This window comes from Globicephala melas, chromosome 11 (genome assembly GCF_963455315.2).
Source record: "Globicephala melas chromosome 11, mGloMel1.2, whole genome shotgun sequence".
Classification (NCBI taxonomy): domain Eukaryota; kingdom Metazoa; phylum Chordata; class Mammalia; order Artiodactyla; family Delphinidae; genus Globicephala; species Globicephala melas.
Window position 1 is genome coordinate 79128671 of NC_083324.2, and position 24004 is coordinate 79152674.

A 24004-nucleotide genomic window follows, 5' to 3' on the forward strand; every position below is an offset into this window, starting at 1 on the left:
GGATCTTCCCGGACCAGGGCTCGAACCCGTGTCCCCTGCATTGGCAGGCGGATTCTTAACCACTGTGCCACCAGGGAAGTCCTGGAAATGATGTCTTAATCCTGGAGCACTGGCTTCCAGGCTGCAGGGTCCCTGGTGTGTCTGGGAGAAATCCATCCCCTGTTAGGAGGGAACCCACAAAGCATGTCCACCCATTCTCTTTGTCTCTTGATCCAGACTCAGAAAAAGACCAAGAAATGACCGCAGCCCCAACAGACCTGCCCACCACAGCCCCCAAGCCTCCCATCAAGCCGCACCTGGGGGAGCTGACAGTGACAGGCGCCACCCCCGAATCCCTGAGCCTCTCCTGGACCATCCCCGAGGGCCAGTTTGACCACTTCCTGATCCAGTACAAGAATGGGGACGGGCAGCCCAAGGTAGTGAGGGTGCCAGGGCACCAGGACGGGGTCACCATCTCGGGCCTGGAGCCAGACCACAAGTACAAGATGAACCTGTACGGCTTCCATGACAGCCAGCGCATGGGCCCCGTCTCTGTCATCGGGGTGACAAGTGAGTGGATGGTGGAAGCCCCAGGGTGGGACCTCGTGGGAAGATCACCCTCTCTCAGGTGATGGGTGAGGGGTGCAGGAGGCCCCTCTACTCGAGGCTGAGCCATGGTGCCCTGTGTGCCTCCTCCAGGCTCCCTGAGGACCAGTGTGTCCCCCTGGGCAGGGAAGGGCCTCTGTGAGCCATGCTGGTGGCTGCCCTGGTCCCCCACAGCTGACCCTGGAGGCTCCAGGCATGTTTATGAGATGTCAGCTAAGCAGGACCACCCAGCCCCAAGGACGGGCTTCTCTGAACTGACTTCAGGGCCTGGAGCCGGGGCCGAGGCTTGGGAGGAGACCCAAGGACATCACCTGGGACCCTGCCTCACCCTCTCTGTGTCTCTCCTTCTCAGCTGCAGAGGAAGACACCCCCAGCCCCACAGAACCCAGCACAGAGGCCTCGGAGGCCCCCGAGGAGCCCCTCCTGGGGGAGCTGACGGTGACAGGATCCTCCCCGGACTCGCTGAGCCTCTCCTGGACCGTCCCCCAGGGCCACTTCGACTCCTTCACCATCCAGTACAAGGGCCGGGACGGGCCCCAGGTGGTGCGTGTCGGGGGCGAGGAGAGTGAGGTGACCGCTGGGGGCCTGGAGCCCGGGCGCAAGTACAAGATGCACCTGTACGGCCTGCACGGGGGGCGGCGTGTGGGCCCCGTGTCCACCGTGGGCGTGACCGGTGAGTGAGGGTGGGGCTCAGGCGGTCTTGGGGGAGAGCTACCTTTTCCTCATGGGTGAGCTGGTTGACTGTTCTGCTCTTTCACCAGCCTTTGGTCCCCTTTTATGTCCTCCCTCCATGGCCCTGGGCCATGACCCGTGTGTAGTGCCCTGGCCTTTGCCAACCTACAGCCTCCTTGTTCACAGTAATGTGGCCTCCTCTGATGGTCAGTCACTGGCTCCCTCCAAGGGTGAAATGTGTCAGGCACAGAGCAAGCGTGACGTTACTAGAGTTTTCTTTTCTTTCCATCTTAAATACAAATCACAGCATTCTTTGTTATAAACAAAAAAAAAAGGAAGAAAAAACAACCCAACATCGAACCACATTGAGATGATTAAGTAATTAAACAACATCTCTAAAATGACCTACTATGGCATCATTGAAATGTTTCAGCATAAGACAATTACTTTATATTATTACAATGAAGAAAGAGTTTAAAATTTTTGTAAGGAGGCTAATCACAACCACCTGAAAATAACTTGCGTGGTAAGACAACTGGAAGGAAACGCCCGTGGGATGCATGGTTTGTGAGACAGGATAGAATGTCCCAGGACTTTTGTTTCTGTTTTATTCCATTATGTGTCCTTTACATTTTCTTAAATGACAAGCGTTTCTTTTATAATCAGGAAAAAAATTTTTTCAAAATGTCTTCTCCTCTCTTGTATTCCTTCTGTCTTTCCCCCTCATCATTCTTGCAACTTATTTCTGATTATGAAAAAGTTACAATTTCTAGTCTCTAAGAAATTAGGAGAAAAAAATCACAAGGTGAATTAAATTCCAAAATTGCAGTCAGGCTGGCTTCTCTAAGTCACTGTCAGCCAGATTCTTATGCCTTGTGACAGTTTTTCACCAGAGTTCCTCTGCATGTGGAAGAACACAGCCCCTCTTTGAGTCAGTCTTTTGCTGGGGGCGTCGCTGCCTCTGGGAGGTTCACTCTCCTCTCCTGAAGATACTCCAGACAGAGGAACCCTCTATCATGCAAATCACAAGCACATGCGAAGTACAGAGGGACCCATGTCCCCATCCACATCCTCCACCGACTTACTAATTTTTATAACTCAGGATTTCTTTTTAAGTCTGTATTTTTCTGTGAAAAGAATATAGCAACATGATGGAAAGTTTGGAAAGTAGGGAAAAAAATCTCTTACCGGACCACCTTCTGACCCAAGAACCACCATTCATAACAATGTACGTAACACATCCTCTCTTTCTGCATTTTCCATGCCGCTCATGTTTTAAGGTGGCAGAATGTTCATGTAATTCTTGGCTCTTCCTTTTTTCGTACGCACGTTACACTGAGAGCATTTACTCTGTGGCCGCACAGCCTGCAGTAATCATCATTTGAATGGTTATTGGACGCCTTGTGGTGAGAGTGCCCTAACGAAATTAATCTGCTTCTGCGGCTCCTCTGGGGCCCTGACACATCTCGCTGTCATGACTAATCCCAAAATGAACTCCTGTGATACAACTTCTCCTGCTTTTTAATAATTTTCTTAGGATAGCTGCCCAGAAATGAGATTATTGGGTCGAAGGAAATGAGCAGTATTTGGGCTCCTGACGTGTATGTCCGAATTGCCTTCTGAAGGTTCATGGTGCCTGCCAGCCAGTATGAGATGGAGTCAAGCCCGTCGCAGTCTCTCTAGCATGCAGTCACCAAATGGCGCACCCAGAGGCTGAGCCAGCCTCCGGCCCTGCAGCCTGAGGAGTACCCTGCTGGATGCAATCAGGGCAAGTCACCATCTAAGCCTCTGCCCCCAATCTCTCTTCTCAGCCCTCCAGGAGGTTGTGGAGGAGACCCCCAGCCCCACAGAACCCAGCACAGAGGCCCCGGAGCCCCCCAAAGAGCCTCTCCTGGGGGAACTGACGGTGACAGGATCCTCCCCGGACTCGCTGAGCCTCTCCTGGACCGTCCCCCAGGGCCGCTTCAACTCCTTCACCGTCCAGTACAAGGATAAGGATGGGCGGCCCCAGGTGGTGCGTGTCGGTGGCGAAGAGAGTGAGGTGACCATTGAGGGCCTGGAGCCCGGGAGCAGGTACAAGATGCACCTGTATGGCCTGCACGGGGGGCGGCGTGTGGGCCCCGTGTCCACCGTGGGCATGACTGGTAAGTGAATTTGGGGGAGTGGGATGCAGGGTGGGGAAGCCAGGTCCTGGAAGAGTTTCCCTTTATTACCATCTTTGTGAAAACATAAATATTCTAGACAGCACTTCTTCTTTAGGACATCAGATGGCCTGGGGATCTTGTTAAAGGGCAGATTCAGATTTGGGCTGGGGCCAGAGATTCTGCATTTCTAAAATCTTCCATGAGGGACTTCCTTGGTGGTCTGGTGGTTAAGAATCTGTCTTCCAATGCAAGGGGCGCAGGTTCAATCCCTGGTCGGGGAACTAAGATCCCACATGCCACAGGGCAACTAAGCCCATGCGCTGCAACTACCGAGCACACGAGCCACAACTAGAGAGCTCGCATGCCACAACTACTGAGGCCATGCACCACAACTAGAGAGAGAAGCCCATGTGCCACAATGAAAGATGCCACATGCCACAACAAGATCCCACGTGCCAGAGCTAAGACCTGATGCAGCCAAAAAAAAAAAGCAAATAGGGGCTTCCCTGGTGGCGCAGTGGTTGAGAGTCCGCCTGCCGATGCAGGGGACACGGGTTCGTGCCCTGGTCCGGGAGGATCCCGCATGCCGCGGAGCGGCTGGGCCTGTGAGCCGTGGCTGCCGAGCCTGCGCATCCGGAGCCTGTGCTTCGCAACGGGAGAGGCCACAACAGTGAGAGGCCCACGTACCGCAAAAAAAAAAAAAAAAAAAAAAGCAAATAAAATCCTCCATGATGCTGATGCTGCTGGTCCACACTGCTAAAACTCCTCACAGCAAAGGAACTGGACACTTTCTTAGAATCTATTGAACGAATCATACTTGCATCCCTGAGTCCTCTCAGAGGCTCAGCCTCTGTGTAGTTGACTGGAGGCTGTGGAGGAAGACAGAGCATGCTCAGAATGCAGTGTCTTGACTGAAACGCCCCCTAGCCTCATCGTTTGGGTATTAACAGACTTATGACGCCTATGGTTCAACAAAGATGTGGGTGGCCTGAGCCAAGTACTGAGGAAGTTCACTGAGAGAAACCTTGGATACGGCGGAGAAACCAGTTCTTAACCTTTGGGGCTCACAGACAGGCTGTGAACCAGCAAATGGAGCAAAGGAGGATGTGTATATGACAGGAAGCCCCGTGGCCAGACCAAGACTGGGCAGCGATGCCTACGCCCACCTGCCTGCCCACGGGTTCCCACGGGACAGCTGAGACCTGAGGTCGGGCAGGCGTTGCTTGGTGACACCTAGAGATAAGATGAAGGGTGCATCAGATCAACATCACAGCTGGTACAAAGCCTGGAAACTAGGAACATCACGGCACATGAGGGGATTTTGTGCAAAATCCTCTGAGTGGGGGAGATAGTCTTGCGATGGGGGTGGAGAGGTAGGAAGAGATAGGGGTGGAGAGTTCAGGAAGCCAGGGGTTTCTCCAGGGGATAAAGAGGGTTGCTGCACAGTTTTAAGCTGAGACTGACCCCATCAGATGTGCATCTAAAGGCTCATTCTGGCTTCCTGTGAAGAACAGATGGAGGAGGGAGGCAGAGAGACCCATGGGGGGGTGATAACCCAGGTGACAGGTAAGGGCGGCCCAGACAGGGACGGTGGGGCTGCAGGTGTGGGGAGTGAGGAGACACAGGAGGAACTTGGGAGAGAGAATTGGACGCTCTGAGTCTGATGGCAGCTGGGGACAGGAACAGATCCAGGAAGACTCCAGGTTTCTGACTGGAGATGTGGGGCAGGGGTTCTGAGCTGTTTGGGAGGCAAGACATTAGCCAAAGGCAGTAAGATGCCAACGAGACCCCAGTGGAGGGAGGCCCAGAGCACAGTGGCCATGTGAGCCTGTGTCCTAGGAGGGGTGCTGGTAGGTAGGGGGTGAGGGCAGGGCGGATGAGGGTAAGGTGACAGGAAGGCCGATATAGGGAGCAGAAAGAATAAGAGTTAGAGCTACTGTGGACACATCCTGTTCCTTATTATTTTAATTTTGTAATACACCACTTTATATGCTGAACTGAGGACTGAGGAGACCTCACCTGTCTTGTATGTCTCTGTGCAGATCCAGACAACAAAGCCATGACCACACAAGCCCCATCCACTGCGCCCCCCGAGCCGCCCGTCAAGCCACACCTGGGGGAGCTGACAGTGACAGGCGCCACCCCCGAATCCCTGAGCCTCTCCTGGACCATCCCCGAGGGCCAGTTTGACCACTTCCTGATCCAGTACAAGAATGGGGACGGGCAGCCCAAGGTAGTGAGGGTGCCAGGGCACCAGGACGGGGTCACCATCTCGGGCCTGGAGCCAGACCACAAGTACAAGATGAACCTGTACGGCTTCCATGACAGCCAGCGCATGGGCCCCGTCTCTGTCATCGGGGTGACAAGTGAGTGGATGGTGGAAGCCCCAGGGTGGGACCTCGTGGGAGGATCACCCTCTCTCAGGTGATGGGTGAGTGGGGTGCAGGAGGCCCCTCTACTCGAGGCTGAGCCATGGTGCCCTGTGTGCCTCCTCCAGGCTCCCTGAGGACCAGTGTGTCCCCCTGGGCAGGGAAGGGCCTCTGTGAGCCATGCTGGTGGCTGCCCTGGTCCCCCACAGCTGACCCCGGAGGCTCCAGGCATGTTTATGAGATGTCAGCTGAACAGGACCACCCAGCCCCAAGGACGGGCTTCTCTGAACTGCAGGGCCCGGAGCTGGGGCCAAGCCTTGGGGGGAGACCCAAGGACATCACCTGGGACCTTGCCTCACCCTCTCTGTGTCTCTCCTTCTCAGCTGCAGAGGAAGACACCCCCAGCCCCACAGAACCCAGCACAGAGGCCTCGGAGGCCCCCGAGGAGCCCCTCCTGGGGGAGCTGACGGTGACAGGATCCTCCCCGGACTCGCTGAGCCTCTCCTGGACCGTCCCCCAGGGCCACTTCGACTCCTTCACCATCCAGTACAAGGGCCGGGACGGGCCCCAGGTGGTGCGTGTCGGGGGCGAGGAGAGTGAGGTGACCGCTGGGGGCCTGGAGCCCGGGCGCAAGTACAAGATGCACCTGTACGGCCTGCACGGGGGGCGGCGTGTGGGCCCCGTGTCCACCGTGGGCGTGACCGGTGAGTGAGGGTGGGGCTCAGGCGGTCTTGGGGGAGAGCTACCTTTTCCTCATGGGTGAGCTGGTTGACTGTTCTGCTCTTTCACCAGCCTTTGGTCCCCTTTTATGTCCTCCCTCCATGGCCCTGGGCCATGACCCGTGTGTAGTGCCCTGGCCTTTGCCAACCTACAGCCTCCTTGTTCACAGTAATGTGGCCTCCTCTGATGGTCAGTCACTGGCTCCCTCCAAGGGTGAAATGTGTCAGGCACAGAGCAAGCGTGACGTTACTAGAGTTTTCTTTTCTTTCCATCTTAAATACAAATCACAGCATTCTTTGTTATAAACAAAAAAAAAAGGAAGAAAAAACAACCCAACATCGAACCACATTGAGATGATTAAGTAATTAAACAACATCTCTAAAATGACCTACTATGGCATCATTGAAATGTTTCAGCATAAGACAATTACTTTATATTATTACAATGAAGAAAGAGTTTAAAATTTTTGTAAGGAGGCTAATCACAACCACCTGAAAATAACTTGCGTGGTAAGACAACTGGAAGGAAACGCCCGTGGGATGCATGGTTTGTGAGACAGGATAGAATGTCCCAGGACTTTTGTTTCTGTTTTATTCCATTATGTGTCCTTTACATTTTCTTAAATGACAAGCGTTTCTTTTATAATCAGGAAAAAAATTTTTTCAAAATGTCTTCTCCTCTCTTGTATTCCTTCTGTCTTTCCCCCTCATCATTCTTGCAACTTATTTCTGATTATGAAAAAGTTACAATTTCTAGTCTCTAAGAAATTAGGAGAAAAAAATCACAAGGTGAATTAAATTCCAAAATTGCAGTCAGGCTGGCTTCTCTAAGTCACTGTCAGCCAGATTCTTATGCCTTGTGACAGTTTTTCACCAGAGTTCCTCTGCATGTGGAAGAACACAGCCCCTCTTTGAGTCAGTCTTTTGCTGGGGGCGTCGCTGCCTCTGGGAGGTTCACTCTCCTCTCCTGAAGATACTCCAGACAGAGGAACCCTCTATCATGCAAATCACAAGCACATGCGAAGTACAGAGGGACCCATGTCCCCATCCACATCCTCCACCGACTTACTAATTTTTATAACTCAGGATTTCTTTTTAAGTCTGTATTTTTCTGTGAAAAGAATATAGCAACATGATGGAAAGTTTGGAAAGTAGGGAAAAAAATCTCTTACCGGACCACCTTCTGACCCAAGAACCACCATTCATAACAATGTACGTAACACATCCTCTCTTTCTGCATTTTCCATGCCGCTCATGTTTTAAGGTGGCAGAATGTTCATGTAATTCTTGGCTCTTCCTTTTTTCGTACGCACGTTACACTGAGAGCATTTACTCTGTGGCCGCACAGCCTGCAGTAATCATCATTTGAATGGTTATTGGACGCCTTGTGGTGAGAGTGCCCTAACGAAATTAATCTGCTTCTGCGGCTCCTCTGGGGCCCTGACACATCTCGCTGTCATGACTAATCCCAAAATGAACTCCTGTGATACAACTTCTCCTGCTTTTTAATAATTTTCTTAGGATAGCTGCCCAGAAATGAGATTATTGGGTCGAAGGAAATGAGCAGTATTTGGGCTCCTGACGTGTATGTCCGAATTGCCTTCTGAAGGTTCATGGTGCCTGCCAGCCAGTATGAGATGGAGTCAAGCCCGTCGCAGTCTCTCTAGCATGCAGTCACCAAATGGCGCACCCAGAGGCTGAGCCAGCCTCCGGCCCTGCAGCCTGAGGAGTACCCTGCTGGATGCAATCAGGGCAAGTCACCATCTAAGCCTCTGCCCCCAATCTCTCTTCTCAGCCCTCCAGGAGGTTGTGGAGGAGACCCCCAGCCCCACAGAACCCAGCACAGAGGCCCCGGAGCCCCCCAAAGAGCCTCTCCTGGGGGAACTGACGGTGACAGGATCCTCCCCGGACTCGCTGAGCCTCTCCTGGACCGTCCCCCAGGGCCACTTCGACTCCTTCACCGTCCAGTACAAGGATAAGGATGGGCGGCCCCAGGTGGTGCGTGTCGGTGGCGAAGAGAGTGAGGTGACCATTGAGGGCCTGGAGCCCGGGAGCAGGTACAAGATGCACCTGTATGGCCTGCACGGGGGGCGGCGTGTGGGCCCCGTGTCCACCGTGGGCATGACTGGTAAGTGAATTTGGGGGAGTGGGATGCAGGGTGGGGAAGCCAGGTCCTGGAAGAGTTTCCCTTTATTACCATCTTTGTGAAAACATAAATATTCTAGACAGCACTTCTTCTTTAGGACATCAGATGGCCTGGGGATCTTGTTAAAGGGCAGATTCAGATTTGGGCTGGGGCCAGAGATTCTGCATTTCTAAAATCTTCCATGAGGGACTTCCTTGGTGGTCTGGTGGTTAAGAATCTGTCTTCCAATGCAAGGGGCGCAGGTTCAATCCCTGGTCGGGGAACTAAGATCCCACATGCCACAGGGCAACTAAGCCCATGCGCTGCAACTACCGAGCACACGAGCCACAACTAGAGAGCTCGCATGCCACAACTACTGAGGCCATGCACCACAACTAGAGAGAGAAGCCCATGTGCCACAATGAAAGATGCCACATGCCACAACAAGATCCCACGTGCCAGAGCTAAGACCTGATGCAGCCAAAAAAAAAAAGCAAATAGGGGCTTCCCTGGTGGCGCAGTGGTTGAGAGTCCGCCTGCCGATGCAGGGGACACGGGTTCGTGCCCTGGTCCGGGAGGATCCCGCATGCCGCGGAGCGGCTGGGCCTGTGAGCCGTGGCTGCCGAGCCTGCGCATCCGGAGCCTGTGCTTCGCAACGGGAGAGGCCACAACAGTGAGAGGCCCACGTACCGCCAAAAAAAAAAAAAAAAAAAAGCAAATAAAATCCTCCATGATGCTGATGCTGCTGGTCCACACTGCTAAAACTCCTCACAGCAAAGGAACTGGACACTTTCTTAGAATCTATTGAACGAATCATACTTGCATCCCTGAGTCCTCTCAGAGGCTCAGCCTCTGTGTAGTTGACTGGAGGCTGTGGAGGAAGACAGAGCATGCTCAGAATGCAGTGTCTTGACTGAAACGCCCCCTAGCCTCATCGTTTGGGTATTAACAGACTTATGACGCCTATGGTTCAACAAAGATGTGGGTGGCCTGAGCCAAGTACTGAGGAAGTTCACTGAGAGAAACCTTGGATACGGCGGAGAAACCAGTTCTTAACCTTTGGGGCTCACAGACAGGCTGTGAACCAGCAAATGGAGCAAAGGAGGATGTGTATATGACAGGAAGCCCCGTGGCCAGACCAAGACTGGGCAGCGATGCCTACGCCCACCTGCCTGCCCACGGGTTCCCACGGGACAGCTGAGACCTGAGGTCGGGCAGGCGTTGCTTGGTGACACCTAGAGATAAGATGAAGGGTGCATCAGATCAACATCACAGCTGGTACAAAGCCTGGAAACTAGGAACATCACGGCACATGAGGGGATTTTGTGCAAAATCCTCTGAGTGGGGGAGATAGTCTTGCGATGGGGGTGGAGAGGTAGGAAGAGATAGGGGTGGAGAGTTCAGGAAGCCAGGGGTTTCTCCAGGGGATAAAGAGGGTTGCTGCACAGTTTTAAGCTGAGACTGACCCCATCAGATGTGCATCTAAAGGCTCATTCTGGCTTCCTGTGAAGAACAGATGGAGGAGGGAGGCAGAGAGACCCATGGGGGGGTGATAACCCAGGTGACAGGTAAGGGCGGCCCAGACAGGGACGGTGGGGCTGCAGGTGTGGGGAGTGAGGAGACACAGGAGGAACTTGGGAGAGAGAATTGGACGCTCTGAGTCTGATGGCAGCTGGGGACAGGAACAGATCCAGGAAGACTCCAGGTTTCTGACTGGAGATGTGGGGCAGGGGTTCTGAGCTGTTTGGGAGGCAAGACATTAGCCAAAGGCAGTAAGATGCCAACGAGACCCCAGTGGAGGGAGGCCCAGAGCACAGTGGCCATGTGAGCCTGTGTCCTAGGAGGGGTGCTGGTAGGTAGGGGGTGAGGGCAGGGCGGATGAGGGTAAGGTGACAGGAAGGCCGATATAGGGAGCAGAAAGAATAAGAGTTAGAGCTACTGTGGACACATCCTGTTCCTTATTATTTTAATTTTGTAATACACCACTTTATATGCTGAACTGAGGACTGAGGAGACCTCACCTGTCTTGTATGTCTCTGTGCAGATCCAGACAACAAAGCCATGACCACACAAGCCCCATCCACTGCGCCCCCCGAGCCGCCCGTCAAGCCACACCTGGGGGAGCTGACAGTGACAGGCGCCACCCCCGAATCCCTGAGCCTCTCCTGGACCATCCCCGAGGGCCAGTTTGACCACTTCCTGATCCAGTACAAGAATGGGGACGGGCAGCCCAAGGTAGTGAGGGTGCCAGGGCACCAGGACGGGGTCACCATCTCGGGCCTGGAGCCAGACCACAAGTACAAGATGAACCTGTACGGCTTCCATGACAGCCAGCGCATGGGCCCCGTCTCTGTCATCGGGGTGACAAGTGAGTGGATGGTGGAAGCCCCAGGGTGGGACCTCGTGGGAGGATCACCCTCTCTCAGGTGATGGGTGAGTGGGGTGCAGGAGGCCCCTCTACTCGAGGCTGAGCCATGGTGCCCTGTGTGCCTCCTCCAGGCTCCCTGAGGACCAGTGTGTCCCCCTGGGCAGGGAAGGGCCTCTGTGAGCCATGCTGGTGGCTGCCCTGGTCCCCCACAGCTGACCCCGGAGGCTCCAGGCATGTTTATGAGATGTCAGCTGAACAGGACCACCCAGCCCCAAGGACGGGCTTCTCTGAACTGCAGGGCCCGGAGCTGGGGCCAAGCCTTGGGGGGAGACCCAAGGACATCACCTGGGACCTTGCCTCACCCTCTCTGTGTCTCTCCTTCTCAGCTGCAGAGGAAGACACCCCCAGCCCCACAGAACCCAGCACAGAGGCCTCGGAGGCCCCCGAGGAGCCCCTCCTGGGGGAGCTGACGGTGACAGGATCCTCCCCGGACTCGCTGAGCCTCTCCTGGACCGTCCCCCAGGGCCACTTCGACTCCTTCACCATCCAGTACAAGGGCCGGGACGGGCCCCAGGTGGTGCGTGTCGGGGGCGAGGAGAGTGAGGTGACCGCTGGGGGCCTGGAGCCCGGGCGCAAGTACAAGATGCACCTGTACGGCCTGCACGGGGGGCGGCGTGTGGGCCCCGTGTCCACCGTGGGCGTGACCGGTGAGTGAGGGGGCAGGCCCTGACTCCCAGGTTTCCCTCTGTTGCTCTCTTGTTTCCCCCTTTGGATCTCAGCACTCCTCACAGATGGGCCTCTGGGTCCCTTTCTTTTCTCACGTGGTGCTGACGATCCCGCCTCATCCTTGAATTGAGTGGCGGCTGATGGACAGTGTGTTCAGGGCAGCTGGGCAAGTAGCCTGTGCCTCATGCGTTTCGGCTTTCTTCCTGTCTTCTGGATCTGGCAGCTCAAGCTCGCTCAGTTGTTCACGTGTGGCTTCCTCAGTCTCCCTAACCAAGCATTTTAGTGGCTCGGAGCGTGGCTACAGAGTCAGGCTCTCTAGGTTTGAATCCTGCTCTAAGACGCTGTGTGATTTTCAAATGTTTCTTAACCTCTCTGTGCCGCAGATGCCCGTCAAATGAGGGTGATAAGGATAAAAGCATCTACTTCATCTGTTGTGTGAGGATTAAGTGTACTGTTTGTGAACTGCTTACAGCAATGCCTGGGACGTGTTAAGCAGTTAGAAGAGTTTGCTACAAATGTTCATTTCATAGCCAGGGAACAGCCCTCCCTCTCTGGCCCAGGGTCCTGCCATTGACCACAGCCTCCTCTGCTCTGTTCCAGCCTCCCTGAACACAGAGCCCCCCGTGGCACCCCGCCTGGGGGAGCTGGCTGTGGCAGCCGTGACCTCAGACACAGTGCACCTGTCCTGGACAGTGGACCAGGGCCCCTTCAACTCCTTCCTGGTCCGATACAAGGATGTGCAGGGGCAGCCCCAGGCAGTGCCCGTGGGTGGCCACCTCCGAGAGGTCTCGGTTTCGGGTCTGGCCCCGGGCCACAAGTACAAGTTCCTACTCTTCGGACTCCAGGATGAGAAACAACACGGTCCCGTCTCTGCAGACGCAAAGACCCGTGAGTGAGGGCTGGAGGCCGCCTTTAACCCTGGAGCCCCCTGCCCATCCTCCACTCCCTTGTGGAATTTCACGTTTCTGTGCTCCACACTCCAGACCCATTTATTTACTGGGTCCAGTGAAATCCAGGTCCTGAGTACCCCGTTACCCCCTCATTCCCATCCTACTCCTCCTACATCCCGAGGGACACGTGCTTTCTTGCCTGGCTCCTCTTTTATCCCTACTCCTCTGCCTTCCCTCTTCCTGACATGTGACCTGGTCACCCCCTCCCAGCACCCAGAACCAGCTCCCAGAGCCCTAGCGCCCCGAGGAGGCTCTGTCGGCTTCATTTCTGTCACGTTCCATGCACCTCTCTCTTTTCCAGTCCCAGACACTAAACCTTCTCTCCGCCTGGGGGAGCTGACAGTGACGGACGTGACCCCAGACTCCATGGGCCTCTCCTGGACAGTCCCCGAGGGCGAATTTAACTCCTTCGTGCTTCAGTACAAGGACAGGGACGGGCAGCCCCACGTGGTGCCTGTGGCCTCAGACCAGCGCGAGATCACCATCCCCGGCCTGGAGCCCAATAGCAAATACAAGTTTCTGCTCTATGGGCTGGGAGGCAGGAAACGACTGGGCCCCATCTCTGCTGAAGGCAGCACGGGTGAGCCCTGGCCCTGCCTCCACCCCACTCCCCGCGCCCCCCCCCCCGCCTTTTTCCAGAGCTTCCTTTCATCTGAGCCCCCAGAGTTGGCCCCGGGGCCTTCCCGCAAAGTTTATTCTCCTCCCTTCAGCCTTGGCATGACAATCCTGACACGAAAGGCAAATATTTATTGAGTCCCTGCTGAATGCCAGGCACTGTTCCAAGCATTTATTTCCTTCATTCACTGATTAGCAGTATAATAAGAAGAACTCAGACTTTGGAGCCAAGCAGGCCTGTGTTCAAATTCTGACCGCCAGCTGTGTGGCCTTCAGCAGGCCACTTCTTTTCCTTGAACCTCAGTTTCCACACCTGCATGACGGTTATGACTAAAATCTGCTGGGGTTCAATAAATGTTCACATCTTCCTCCCTTCATTCCAGCCCTATGGCAAGAAGTGGAAAATATGGGAGGGTTTGGCTGCAAAAAGACTATGGAAAAATCTGGTGTCTTGTGCCCAATACTCAGCCCCCGAGGAAGGGATGGAGGTGGGTCACTGACCCTTACCCCACCTCCAGGACCATGAGTCACCCTGGCCAGACAAGGATGGGGCGCACAGCCAGCTGGGGCCTGGGGCTCTCAGGCTCCGTAATTCTCTTCCCCAGACCTTCATTGTGGAGACTGGATACAGGCTTCTCCAACCCCCATCAGTCAGTACCCACACCCACCTAGACAAGTCTCTTTTGTGCTCTGCTCTGCCCTTTGTCCGCTCAGCTCTGCCCCTGGCTTCTCCCCCTGCCCGACCCAGCCGCCCTGGTCTAGTGCTGTGAGTGCAGAGCTGGGGAAGTAGGTGGAAAGGCGGGCCCAGGCTGATGGTGAGTGAGGGTGAGTTTATGCCTGGGCAATGGGAGCCCGTGAGCTTGGCTGGCTGTCCCGCCCAGCTCTGACTATTTGGGGGCATCTCCCTGACAACCCAGACACCCTCTGGGAGCCTTTCTCAGCTCTGGCCACACTCCTGCTCTGGGGGACTGGGGGTCAGAGGGAAACTGAGGCCCTTCCTGCAATCCCAGCCGCAGCTCTCTCATGAGGTGCTCTTTTATGCATTTTCTGCACGCTGATCTCAGAGTGGGGGAGTGGGGGCAGGAAGGAGTCTGGGCAGCGGCCTCCAGAGGAGGAAACTGGGCTCCTTCATACAAGGCAGGGCTGCAGCAGCCTGCCTGTCTCCCCAGGTGGCTGACCCTCCCTCCCCCCAGAAGCTGCCGGGGCTGAGGTAAAGGCAGCTCTTAACTAGGTTTTCTCCCTCGCCCCCGCTCTCCCTACAGCTCCCCTGAAGAAGGAGCGGCAGCGCCCACCCCGCCTGGGGGAGCTGACAGTGACAGATGAGACCTCGGATTCTCTGCGCCTCTTGTGGACAGTGGCCCAGGGCCCCTTTGACTCCTTTGTGGTCCAGTACAGGGACACAGATGGGCAGCCCTCGGCGGTGCCTGTGGCCGCAGACCAGAGGGAGGTCACCATAGAGGGCCTGGAGCCTGGCAGGAAATACAAGTTTCTGCTCTATGGGCTCCTCAGAGGACAGCACCTGGGCCCCGTCTCTGTCCTGGGAATGACAGGTGAGCAGGAGGCTGTCCTGCTTGGTCCTAGCCAGCCGGCCTGAGTGGGTGTCCTCACACCTCTGTGCTGAAGGCCTGGCACGAGTGGGCGAGGTAGAGCGGTAAGGGGGCCCTGCACGGGGCTCAGGGGAGGAAGAGCCTCGGAACCAGCGTGATCGAGGGGTCAGTCCGAAGCAGGAGCCAGGACAGGTGGCAAGGCAAAGCCCTGGCAGTGGTCCCTAATCTGCGACCCCCACCCAGCCCCAGTGCTGCCAGCTGCTCCCCATTACTCTACTGGGGCGGCTCTTACTTCCTGGCATGCTGGCCTTGGCCAGATGAGGGCAAACCCCCTCCCGTGGATGAGTCAGGAGCATTTTCTCAAACGGAAAATTACTGGAAAACAAAGCAGGCCAGGGTCATAGAAACCAACAGGAGTGGCTGCACTGATGGAGTTCCCCGTCCAGATTTCCTAACACCCACCTCAAATCAGCCTGGTGGTGGCGGGGCCGACCTGGCTGGCGGGATGCGCCCTTCGAGTTCACCAGCCAGTTCCATCCTCAGCTCTTCTCGGCAGGGAGGACCACGTGCCCTGAGCTCAGGGAGGGACTGAGTTAGTCCTGCCTCAAGCCATGGCACCAGGCGCCCTGGCAGGTTGGGGAGGGAACAGGGCCCGTGCAGACATCTAGAGTGGGGCGCACTCAGACATCAGGGTGAAGACGGAGAAAGCAAGCACCGGATTCAGACAGCAAAGGAGCCCCACAAAGAGGTCATGGGGCCACTGGGCTGGCACTCAAGAGAGGCCGAGGGGCGGCAGGAGTCAGTGCCCAAGCAGGGTTGTGGCAGATTCAAGAGAAGGAAGATGCTAGGAGAGCCTCAGTCCTGTCTTCTCTCCACGCTGCCGTGGCCAGGACCATGAGGTCCCCTGCCTCGGCCAGCCCCGATCACCTCTCTGGAGGGTGAGATGGAGTGGGAGGGCCCCGCCCCCCCCAGCCCCGCTCAGCTTCTCTCTGGGCTTCTCCCACGCAGCCCCAGAAGAGGACATGCCCGCACCCTCGCACCTGGCCACGGAGGCCCCCGAGCCCTCTGAAGGGCCCCGCCTAGGGGCACTGGCAGTGAAGGACGTGTCCCCAGACTCCCTGCGCCTCTCATGGAGCGTGGCCCAGGGCCCCTTTGACTCCTTCGTGGTCCAGTATCAGAGCACAGGTGGGGAGCCCCAGGCCTTGCTCGTGGGTGGCGACCAGAACAAGGTCCTCGTGTCAGGCCTGGAGCCCAGCACCTCCTACAAGTTCTTCCTCTACGGCTTGCGTGAAGGGAAGCGCCTGGGGCCCGTCTCAGCCGAGGGCACCACAGGTACCGTCAGGGTAGGGCCTGGCCTTGCCTGCCTCTGGTCTGGGACTGAAGAGGCGAAAGGGGGCACCCAGAAGCAGTGACCATGGGGAAGGAACACCGCGAGGGCGCCACGGAGGGAGGAAGGGGCGCGTGCACAGCCTTCGGCTCTACACGTACATGTCGTCACTATGTCCGACCTGTGGATGCCAGCCCCTCGTTAGCTCCATTTTGCAGATGAGGAGATGAGCGCCAGGGTGGGGTGGTGGAAGGGATCTAGCAGCAGGTCGCCTAGCTGGTGTGCTTCAGTCTCCAAAGCCTTCTTTCCCACCCACTCTGCAGGACCAGCTCCTGCTGGGCAGACCCCCGGAGAGCCAGGGCCCCGCCTGTCCCACCTGTCGGTGACTGATGTCACCACCAATTCGCTGCGGCTCAGCTGGGAGGCCCCACCCGAGGCCTTTGACTCCTTCCTGCTCCGCTTTGGGGTCCCGTCACTGAGCACCCTGGAGCTGCATCCACGTCCCCCGCTGCAGCGGGAGCTGACGGTGCCAGGGACACGGCGCTCGGCCATGCTCTGGGACCTGAGTCCAGGGACCCTGTACACCCTTACGCTGTATGGGCTGCGCGGGCCTCACAAGGCCGACGGCATCCAGGGCACAGCCCGGACCCTCAGCCCAGGTAAGGCCCCATGCTGGGCACATATACATGCTGCCCCGAAGTAGGGGGTCTCTGTACTCCCTAGGGTGGCACCTAGTGCCTCAGCCAGAGGGGAAGTTGGTGAGTGGTGACGAGCTTGGAGTCTGCGGAGCGGCTTCCATCTCTAGGCCCAGAGGAAAGGCGGGGTGGTGAGCACATGCGGAGGCCGTGGGGCCCAGGGAGAAGAAGGAGGCTGGGAAGCCCGGGGCAGGAGCCTCCCTGCCCTCTGCCCTCACCATGATTCCTTGGCACATCTGTCCCGTCAGCTCTGGAGCGCCCCCGTGACCTCCAGTTCAGCGAGATCGGGGAGACGTCAGCCAAGGTCAGCTGGATGCCCCCGCCGTCCAGAGTGGACAGCTTCAAAGTCTCCTACCAGCTGGCAGATGGAGGTGATACCCTCTTGCCCGTGTGCCACTTGCCCCATTCCTCCTGCGCCCTGCGCTCTGCCCACCCTGCAGCTCCTCCTTGCTTCCCTGGCCGCCTCCCCAGCCCAGTGTGTTTTCAGGGGAGCCACAGAGTGTCCAGGTGGATGGCCGAGCCCGGACCCAGAAACTCGAGGGGCTCGTCCCAGGCGCTCGCTACGACGTGACCGTGGTCTCCGTCCGTGGCTTTGAGGAGAGTGAGCCTCTCACAGGCTTCCTTACCACAGGTGAGACAGTCCGGGCCCCGGGCAGGAAGTAGCGGGAGAAAATGCGGGCACGGGTGGGAGTTGAGAGTGAACGGGGAAAGGGAAAGGGGGTGTTGGAGGCGCCAATGGCAGACGAGAGGTCCAGCAGAGTTTGGGAAGGCGCGGAGTGGGGAGAGCAGCAGGGAACAGCTCTGGGCCCCCTCCCTTCTCCCAGTTCCTGACGGCCCCACCCAGCTGCGTGCACTGAACTTGACGGAAGGATCCGCCCTGCTGCTCTGGCAGCCCCCCCAGGCCCCGGTGGATACCTATGACATCAAGGTCACAGCCCCAGGAGGTAAGCAGGGCTGAGGCCTCTGGTGGGGACTGGTCAGGGTGGGAGAGCAGAGGGCAGGCTGGGCTCCGGCAGGGCAGCCGCTGATGCCGCACCCGCTCTCCCAGCCCCCTCGCTACAGGACTCAGCCCCTGGCAACGCCGTGGACTACCCCCTGCAAGGCCTTGTGCTCCACACCAACTACACGGCGACCCTGCATGGCCTTCGGGGCCCCAACCTCACCTCCCCAGCCAGCATCACCTTCACCACAGGTACGGTCTGTGAGGTGGTTTGGGGGCGGGGAAGAAGCGAGAGCGCCAGGGTGGGCCTCATCTCCATCTTCTCTTCCTCCCCCTCCCAGGGTTGGAGGCCCCCCAGGACTTGGAGGCCAAGGAGGTGACCCCCCGCACAGCCCTGCTCACTTGGACTGCACCCGAAGTCCCCCCAACTGGCTACCTGCTCAGCTTCAACACCCCTGGTGGACAGACCCAGGTGCCCTCACCCCTGCCACTCTGGCCAGCTCCCTCCCTGGGCTCCAGTCCGGGAAGTGCTGCCTCTGCCTCCCGGGTGGGGCCCACCTCTCTCTCCCCTGACCTGCCCCTTGTCTGTTCCACAGGAGATCCTGCTCCCAGGAGGGGTCACCTCTCACCAGCTTCACGGCCTCTTTCCCTCCACCCTCTATAGCGCGTGGCTCCGGGCCATGTGGGACCGCAGCTTCACTCCCCCCGTGTCCACTTCCTTCACCACTGGTACTCAGGCGCTGGGACCTGAGGTTGGGGCTGAGTGGGTAGTGGGCGTCTAGAATCTGGAAGAAGGACTGGACCCTCGCTCTCCTCTCCCCAGGTGGACTTCGGATCCCCTTCCCCCGGGACTGTGGGGAGGAGATGCAGAACGGGGTCAGCACCTCAAGGACCACCACCATCTTCCTCAACGGCAACCGCGAGCGGCCCCTGAACGTCTTTTGTGACATGGAGACCGATGGGGGTGGCTGGCTGGTGGGTGGCAGTCAGAAGCCCAGGGGTCTGCACAGGGCAGGGTGGCTGTGCCCGGGGCCATAGGCTGATGGTGCCCCCACCTGCTTCCAGGTGTTCCAGCGCCGCATGGATGGAAAAACTGACTTCTGGAGAGACTGGGAGGACTATGCCCGTGGCTTTGGGAACATCTCCGAGGAGTTCTGGCTGGGTTAGTGCCTCATAGGGATTGCGGGACCAGGGAAGGGATGGGGGCCCTGTGGACACAAGGACCCCGATGAGCACACATTCCCCACCCCCAGGCAACGACGCCCTGCACAGCCTGACCAAAGCCGGCGACTACTCCTTGCGTGTGGACCTGCGGGATGGGGACGAGGCCGTGTTTGCCCAGTACGACTCCTTCCAAGTAGACTCGGCCGATGAGTACTACCGCCTCCACCTGGAAGGCTACCACGGCACTGCAGGTGAGGGGTGGGCCTGGGGGTGGGGGGCAGGGACGGGGTGGGAATGGGGAGGAGAGGCCCTCACTGCGCCTTCCACGCCCTGCCCAGGGGACTCCATGAGCTACCACAGCGGCAGTGTCTTCTCTGCCCGTGACCGAGACCCCAACAACTTGCTCATCTCCTGTGCCGTCTCTTACCGAGGGGCCTGGTGGTATAAGAACTGCCACTATGCCAACCTCAACGGGCTCTACGGGAGCACAGTGGACCACCAGGTGAGAGGTCCAGGAGGCAGCACGGAGCGGGGGCTCAGCCCACCTGGGTGTTTGTGACGCACAGTGTGACAAGACAAGTTACTGAGCCGCTCAGCGCCCCAGGGCCCTTTTCTGTGAAATGGAACAGTAATGCCAGTCTCCAAGTTTTCTCGAGGAGATGATTTATTGGATGTAAAGGGACAGCTCAGGATTCAGCCTCAGTCCTTTGTAATTGAGGGTTTAAGAAGGATAAAGGGAGGGAGGATCCTTGATGGATTTGTGGGAACCATCTCGCCAGAGGGGAGCAGAGGTGGGAGCAGATGGGATGTCAGGCTTTGACTCTCTCTCTCGACAACCCCTTCCCAGGGAGTGAGCTGGTACTACTGGAAAGGCTTTGACTTCTCTGTGCCCTTCACGGAAATGAAGCTGAGACCAAGAAGCTACCGGCCCCCGGGCAGGGGAGGCTGAGCCGCTGCTCACCCCTCCAGCGCCCTACTATGACTGCCGAGCACTGAGGGGTTGCGCTCAGAGAAGAGCCGAGGGCCACCTTCACCATCCAGCCACCGGAGGAAGCCTTCTCCACCCGCGATCTCACAGCACCATGTTTACAGGGGGGAGGGAAGGGGTTTGTACGGGAGCAATAAAAGGAGAAACCGAGGCCAGTGAGTCTGGGCTCTGTCACTGGTCATTGGTGCTCGCGCACGCCCCGGCCTCCACCGCCCCGGGGCTGCAGCCGCACCTGGAAAGGCTGAATCTTGAGGTTGACGCCGCAGTAGGGATGGGGCTGCAGCGAGGGCAGGGCGCCCGCGGGCGACAGCAGCGTGAAGGCCTGCAGCAGTTGCCCCAGCACCACGAAGAGCTCGAGGCGCGCCAGCGGCTCGCCCAGGCACACGCGCGCCCCGCAGCCGAAGGCCAGCGCGCTGGGGTTCGCGCCCGCGTCCAGGAAGCGGTCTGCGGGCGGAAGGACGGACCTGCAGTTCAGCGGCCGCCTGCACTCGGCCTCCGCCGCCCCCGCGCCGTGGGCACCCGCCCCGCCACGCACCGGGCCGGAACTCGTGCGGCCGCTCCCAAACGGTCTCGTCCAGGTGGGCACCTTGGAGGTTGGGGATGACAACCATGCCCTCGGGGATGTCGTAGCCAAAGATGCTGAGGGGTAGGGTTAAGTTAGAGGCCCGCCAGGACCCCGCTGGGGCCTTTGCCACTCGGCCCTCCCTCCTCGGGAGTCACCTGCTAGCCCGCGTGGCGCGGTGCGGCAAGGCCAGGGGCACGACGGGCCGCAGGCGCAGCACCTCAGCGATGGTGGCGTTGAGCAAGGGCAGCCGAGCGCGGTCCTTGTATGGGACTCGGGAGCCCGAGGCTCCGGGGCCCAGCTCGCGATCCAACTCCTCCTGCAGTCGCCGCTGAATCTGGGAAAGTGGGGCAAGCCCGAGGTCCGGGGCCCAAGCCCTGCCGCTGGCCGACCCACGGCTGCCCAGCCTCCCACCACTCCCTGGAGCAGCTCACCGGAGACTCTGTGCCAAGTAGGAGAACCCCCTCCCAGCCCGCCCCAGACTCACTCGCCCCCAACCCCCCTCCCAACACAGCCCGCGGCGGGTTCAGCGAGCTGGGTTCCCGCTGCCCTGGCCAAGCTGCCAGGAAGGAGCCTTTCGCCTGCCTCCAGGGCGTACCTCAGGGTGGTGAAGCAGGAACGCCACAGCCCAGGAAAGGGTGTTTGCTGTGGTCTCAGTGCCACCGATGAAAAGGTCCACCACGGACATATGCACGTGCCCTTCAAGGAGCTGCCCGGGGCCCTCTTCCACTCTTTGCTTCCCCATCCCCTGAAGCATGTAGTCCGTCATGTCCCTCCACTGGCCCGCCACCATGCTCTTCTGGAGAGGGGAGGTGGAGCCAGCCTGAGTGCCTGGCTTCGGGGGGCGGGGGGCAGTGTTCAGCAGGGGGCAGCAGGTCCAGGACTGGTGGGGCGCCAAAGAAGCTGCCTAGCTCTGGGGCAGTAGCATCACTGCTGTGAGCTGAGGAGGAGCCCGGTGCACGCACGGTTCCCACCTTGTGCTGCCTCAGCTGCTTCTCTACAATGTGGTCCCTGTTCTCCATGGCCTGCTTCAGCCTCCGGAGCCCGGGGTTGGGGAAGAACTGGGGCAGACAGCAAGAGAGCTTAGCCGCTGGGAAGGGAGCCTCTGCCCACCTCCGCCCTGTCTCCCAGGACCAGGTGTGTCGGGGCTTCACCTCCTCACCCTGAGAAAGGGAACCATGTCCAAAATTTGGATGGACCAGTGATCCCAGGTTTTCATCAAGTCCTGGACACAGTCGTGAAAGGCATGTACTAAGGTGTCCTCCTGCCAGAAAAGGAGGGAATCCTTTCGGTTCAGGACCAGGAGAGGGTACGGGAGGGGCTGGGCGGGGGATGGGGCCCAAGCCTATGTGAGGGCAAGAGAACCTTGACCTTGTGTCCAAAGGTGAGGTAACAGATGATGCTGCAGGTGAGGAGAGAGAATTCCTTCTGGATGGTCACGGGGGCACCTGCCCGGGCTTTCATGCGCTGAGGAGAAGCAGCATGAATTAAATAGGGAGGCTGCCGGGAGGGGTGAAGCTGACCTGGGCCAACTGTGGGAGTCGAGCCTCACCTCACAGAACTCCTGGGTCAGCTGCTCCACCCGGGGCTCCATGGAGCTGCGGACGCCCAGCAGCAGGGCTGAGCGCGTGAGTTTCTTGTGGGCCTTCCAGAGCAGGGAGTAGTCCCCCAGTGAGATGTCCTGGCAGTGCTGAGATACCAGCTGGTCTGTGAGTAGGGGTTGGGGGCAGGGGGTCGAACTGACCAAGGAAGCCACGGGCCTGACCTTCCCTGCCTCCCATAGCCCCTGCTTCTTCCATCAAGAAATGCCCCCCACCCCTTACAGGATGGTATCTGGGGTCTGCCGGCAAAGTCCACCCACTTCCTGATCAGGGCCTCCTCAATGGTCCTCTTGGAGTTCAGCACCACCACATCTGGGGGAGAGGAAAAGCAGGGTGTCAGCAGGGAGAGGACCCCACCTCCACACCGCTGTGGGGCGAGGGAGGGAGCAGATGCTCACCTTGCAGCCCGAGGCGGAGCCTGTAGATGGGCCCGAGTTTCTGAGTCAGGCCAAGCAGATAGACGGGGAGGTTGGGCTGCAGCAGGTGCAGGAAGCCAGGGACAAGAGGTGGGAGGTGGAGGCTCCTGAGCTTCCACTGGCCCCACAGCAGGCGAGTGCCGACTAGCAAGGGCAGCAGCAGCAGCAGCAGCAGCCCTACGAGTACCATGGCTGGAGATGCGGGCAGGGGCCCAAGCCTGGCCACTTGGAGCTCTTGAGACCTCCAGCCATCTGGCTACTTGGGCTGTTCTGAGGCCTCCCTTGACTCCTTCCCTCAGGTCCTTGCCCACTGTCCCGCCCACAAAATAGTATATTCCTGGAATGGCACCAACCCTCTTGGCCTTCGAAAATCCACATATCAAAGAGCAGGCCTTTTCCCATTCATCTATCAAGAAAGGAAGGGAAACACAGCCCTGACCTTCTTCAGCAGCCAGAATCAGCTTTCCGCCTCCACATCAACCAGGCAAGAAAGAAAACACGTCCACTCTTGGGCCTGAGCCTCTCCGGATCGCCACCGCGCCCCCCAACCCTGCCACCTCGGACCAGCTTCTGCCACGGACTTTGTCTCAGAGAGAAAAATGAAAACCCCCGCCTAATACGCCCTCCCAGATTGCCTGAAGAACAAAAGGAGATGAAAGTGATCTGTGTGTTTTTCTTTTCACTTACAGATAGGGGAACCAGATGTCCTGGTTTGCCTGCGTTATCCCAGTTTATACCTGTAGTCCCAGTGTAATCACTAACAGCGCCTCATTTCACTCTCAAAAGTTGAAGATGAACAAGTAAATGGTCCCTTAATTTGGAGCTCTTACCGTGTACCTAATGCTCTTTGGTTGCAAGCAAAAGAGACCCACTTGAGCTGGCTTGAGCCAAAATTAAGAATTGTTATACAAATACAGGGGTATCTCACGGAACCCAAGAGCAGGAAAGTAGAAGGGACCTCGCTGGCCTTGGAAGGCCAGGGATAGGGAACAAAGAAGCCCTAGAGACGGGGCTGCTCCCTCACTCTTTGCTCCTCCCACTCTGCCGTCAAGCTGATTGTGCTTCCAGGTGCAGGCAGAACAGGACTGCCTTCCGGGTTAGAGTCCACAGATTACAGGTTTAGCACCAGGGCAAGTGGGGTTTCCCAGCATGAATGAACATGCCCCCCATAGATTCCAAAGTCCGCAGGAAGGAACTTGATAGCCACAGCTGGGATCAGGGGTCCAGCCCTATTCTGGGAGCCGTTGCCACAAGGGGTGGGGTCCTAGTGGACCAAGTAGGGCTATCAGGGGCCACTTTTATGGGTGAGGAGGCAGTTGAGGGGCTTAGGAGAGGTCATGCGAAAGAGGGGAGGCGGGGCTCCATGAGAGGTTGGGGCACCTAGGGGATGGGGTGAGGGCTGGCAGATGACCTGCGGTCCACGCATCCCCCAATTCCCCATCCCTGGCTCTGTGAACCAACCTCAGAGCTTTAACCAGAGCAAGCCTGTGC

At 58.0% G+C, this 24004-nt stretch overlaps 2 protein-coding genes across 5 annotated transcripts in view; one reads left to right on the forward strand and one right to left on the reverse strand.

The window, feature by feature from the left end:
* TNXB (tenascin XB) overlaps positions 1–20080 on the forward strand; it is a 70461-nt gene extending 50381 nt beyond the window's left edge. For 2 of the 4 annotated variants that reach the window (XM_070046725.1, XM_060308894.1), the window contains 24 exons: positions 217–549; positions 938–1258; positions 3069–3401; positions 5444–5767; positions 6154–6474; positions 8285–8617; positions 10659–10982; positions 11369–11689; positions 12309–12596; positions 12960–13238; positions 14536–14823; positions 15829–16152; positions 16471–16806; positions 17091–17213; positions 17330–17473; positions 17667–17786; positions 17891–18034; positions 18124–18254; positions 18379–18511; positions 18606–18757; positions 18848–18944; positions 19036–19197; positions 19285–19448; positions 19794–20080. In XM_070046725.1, coding sequence (XP_069902826.1) covers positions 217–549; positions 938–1258; positions 3069–3401; positions 5444–5767; positions 6154–6474; positions 8285–8617; positions 10659–10982; positions 11369–11689; positions 12309–12596; positions 12960–13238; positions 14536–14823; positions 15829–16152; positions 16471–16806; positions 17091–17213; positions 17330–17473; positions 17667–17786; positions 17891–18034; positions 18124–18254; positions 18379–18511; positions 18606–18757; positions 18848–18944; positions 19036–19197; positions 19285–19448; positions 19794–19895 — 5597 coding nt within the window. In that variant the 3' untranslated portion in view covers positions 19896–20080. Of the gene's footprint in view, positions 1–216; positions 550–937; positions 1259–3068; positions 3402–5443; positions 5768–6153; positions 6475–8284; positions 8618–10658; positions 10983–11368; positions 11690–12308; positions 12597–12959; positions 13239–14535; positions 14824–15828; positions 16153–16470; positions 16807–17090; positions 17214–17329; positions 17474–17666; positions 17787–17890; positions 18035–18123; positions 18255–18378; positions 18512–18605; positions 18758–18847; positions 18945–19035; positions 19449–19793 lie in introns of all 4 variants that reach the window. The other 2 variants (XM_070046726.1, XM_070046727.1) reach the window with 1 other exon arrangement.
* Positions 19614–22709, reverse strand: CYP21A2 (cytochrome P450 family 21 subfamily A member 2). The gene is made up of 10 exons (XM_030850669.2): positions 22496–22709; positions 22320–22409; positions 22049–22203; positions 21868–21963; positions 21659–21760; positions 21471–21557; positions 21095–21295; positions 20655–20833; positions 20470–20573; positions 19614–20378 (listed from the first exon to the last, which is right to left on the reverse strand). The coding sequence occupies exons 1-10, from the start codon at positions 22701–22703 to the stop codon at positions 20113–20115; spliced, it is 1488 nt and encodes a 495-aa protein (XP_030706529.1). The 5' UTR covers positions 22704–22709; the 3' UTR covers positions 19614–20112.
* Between the last annotated feature and the right edge of the window lie 1295 nt (positions 22710–24004).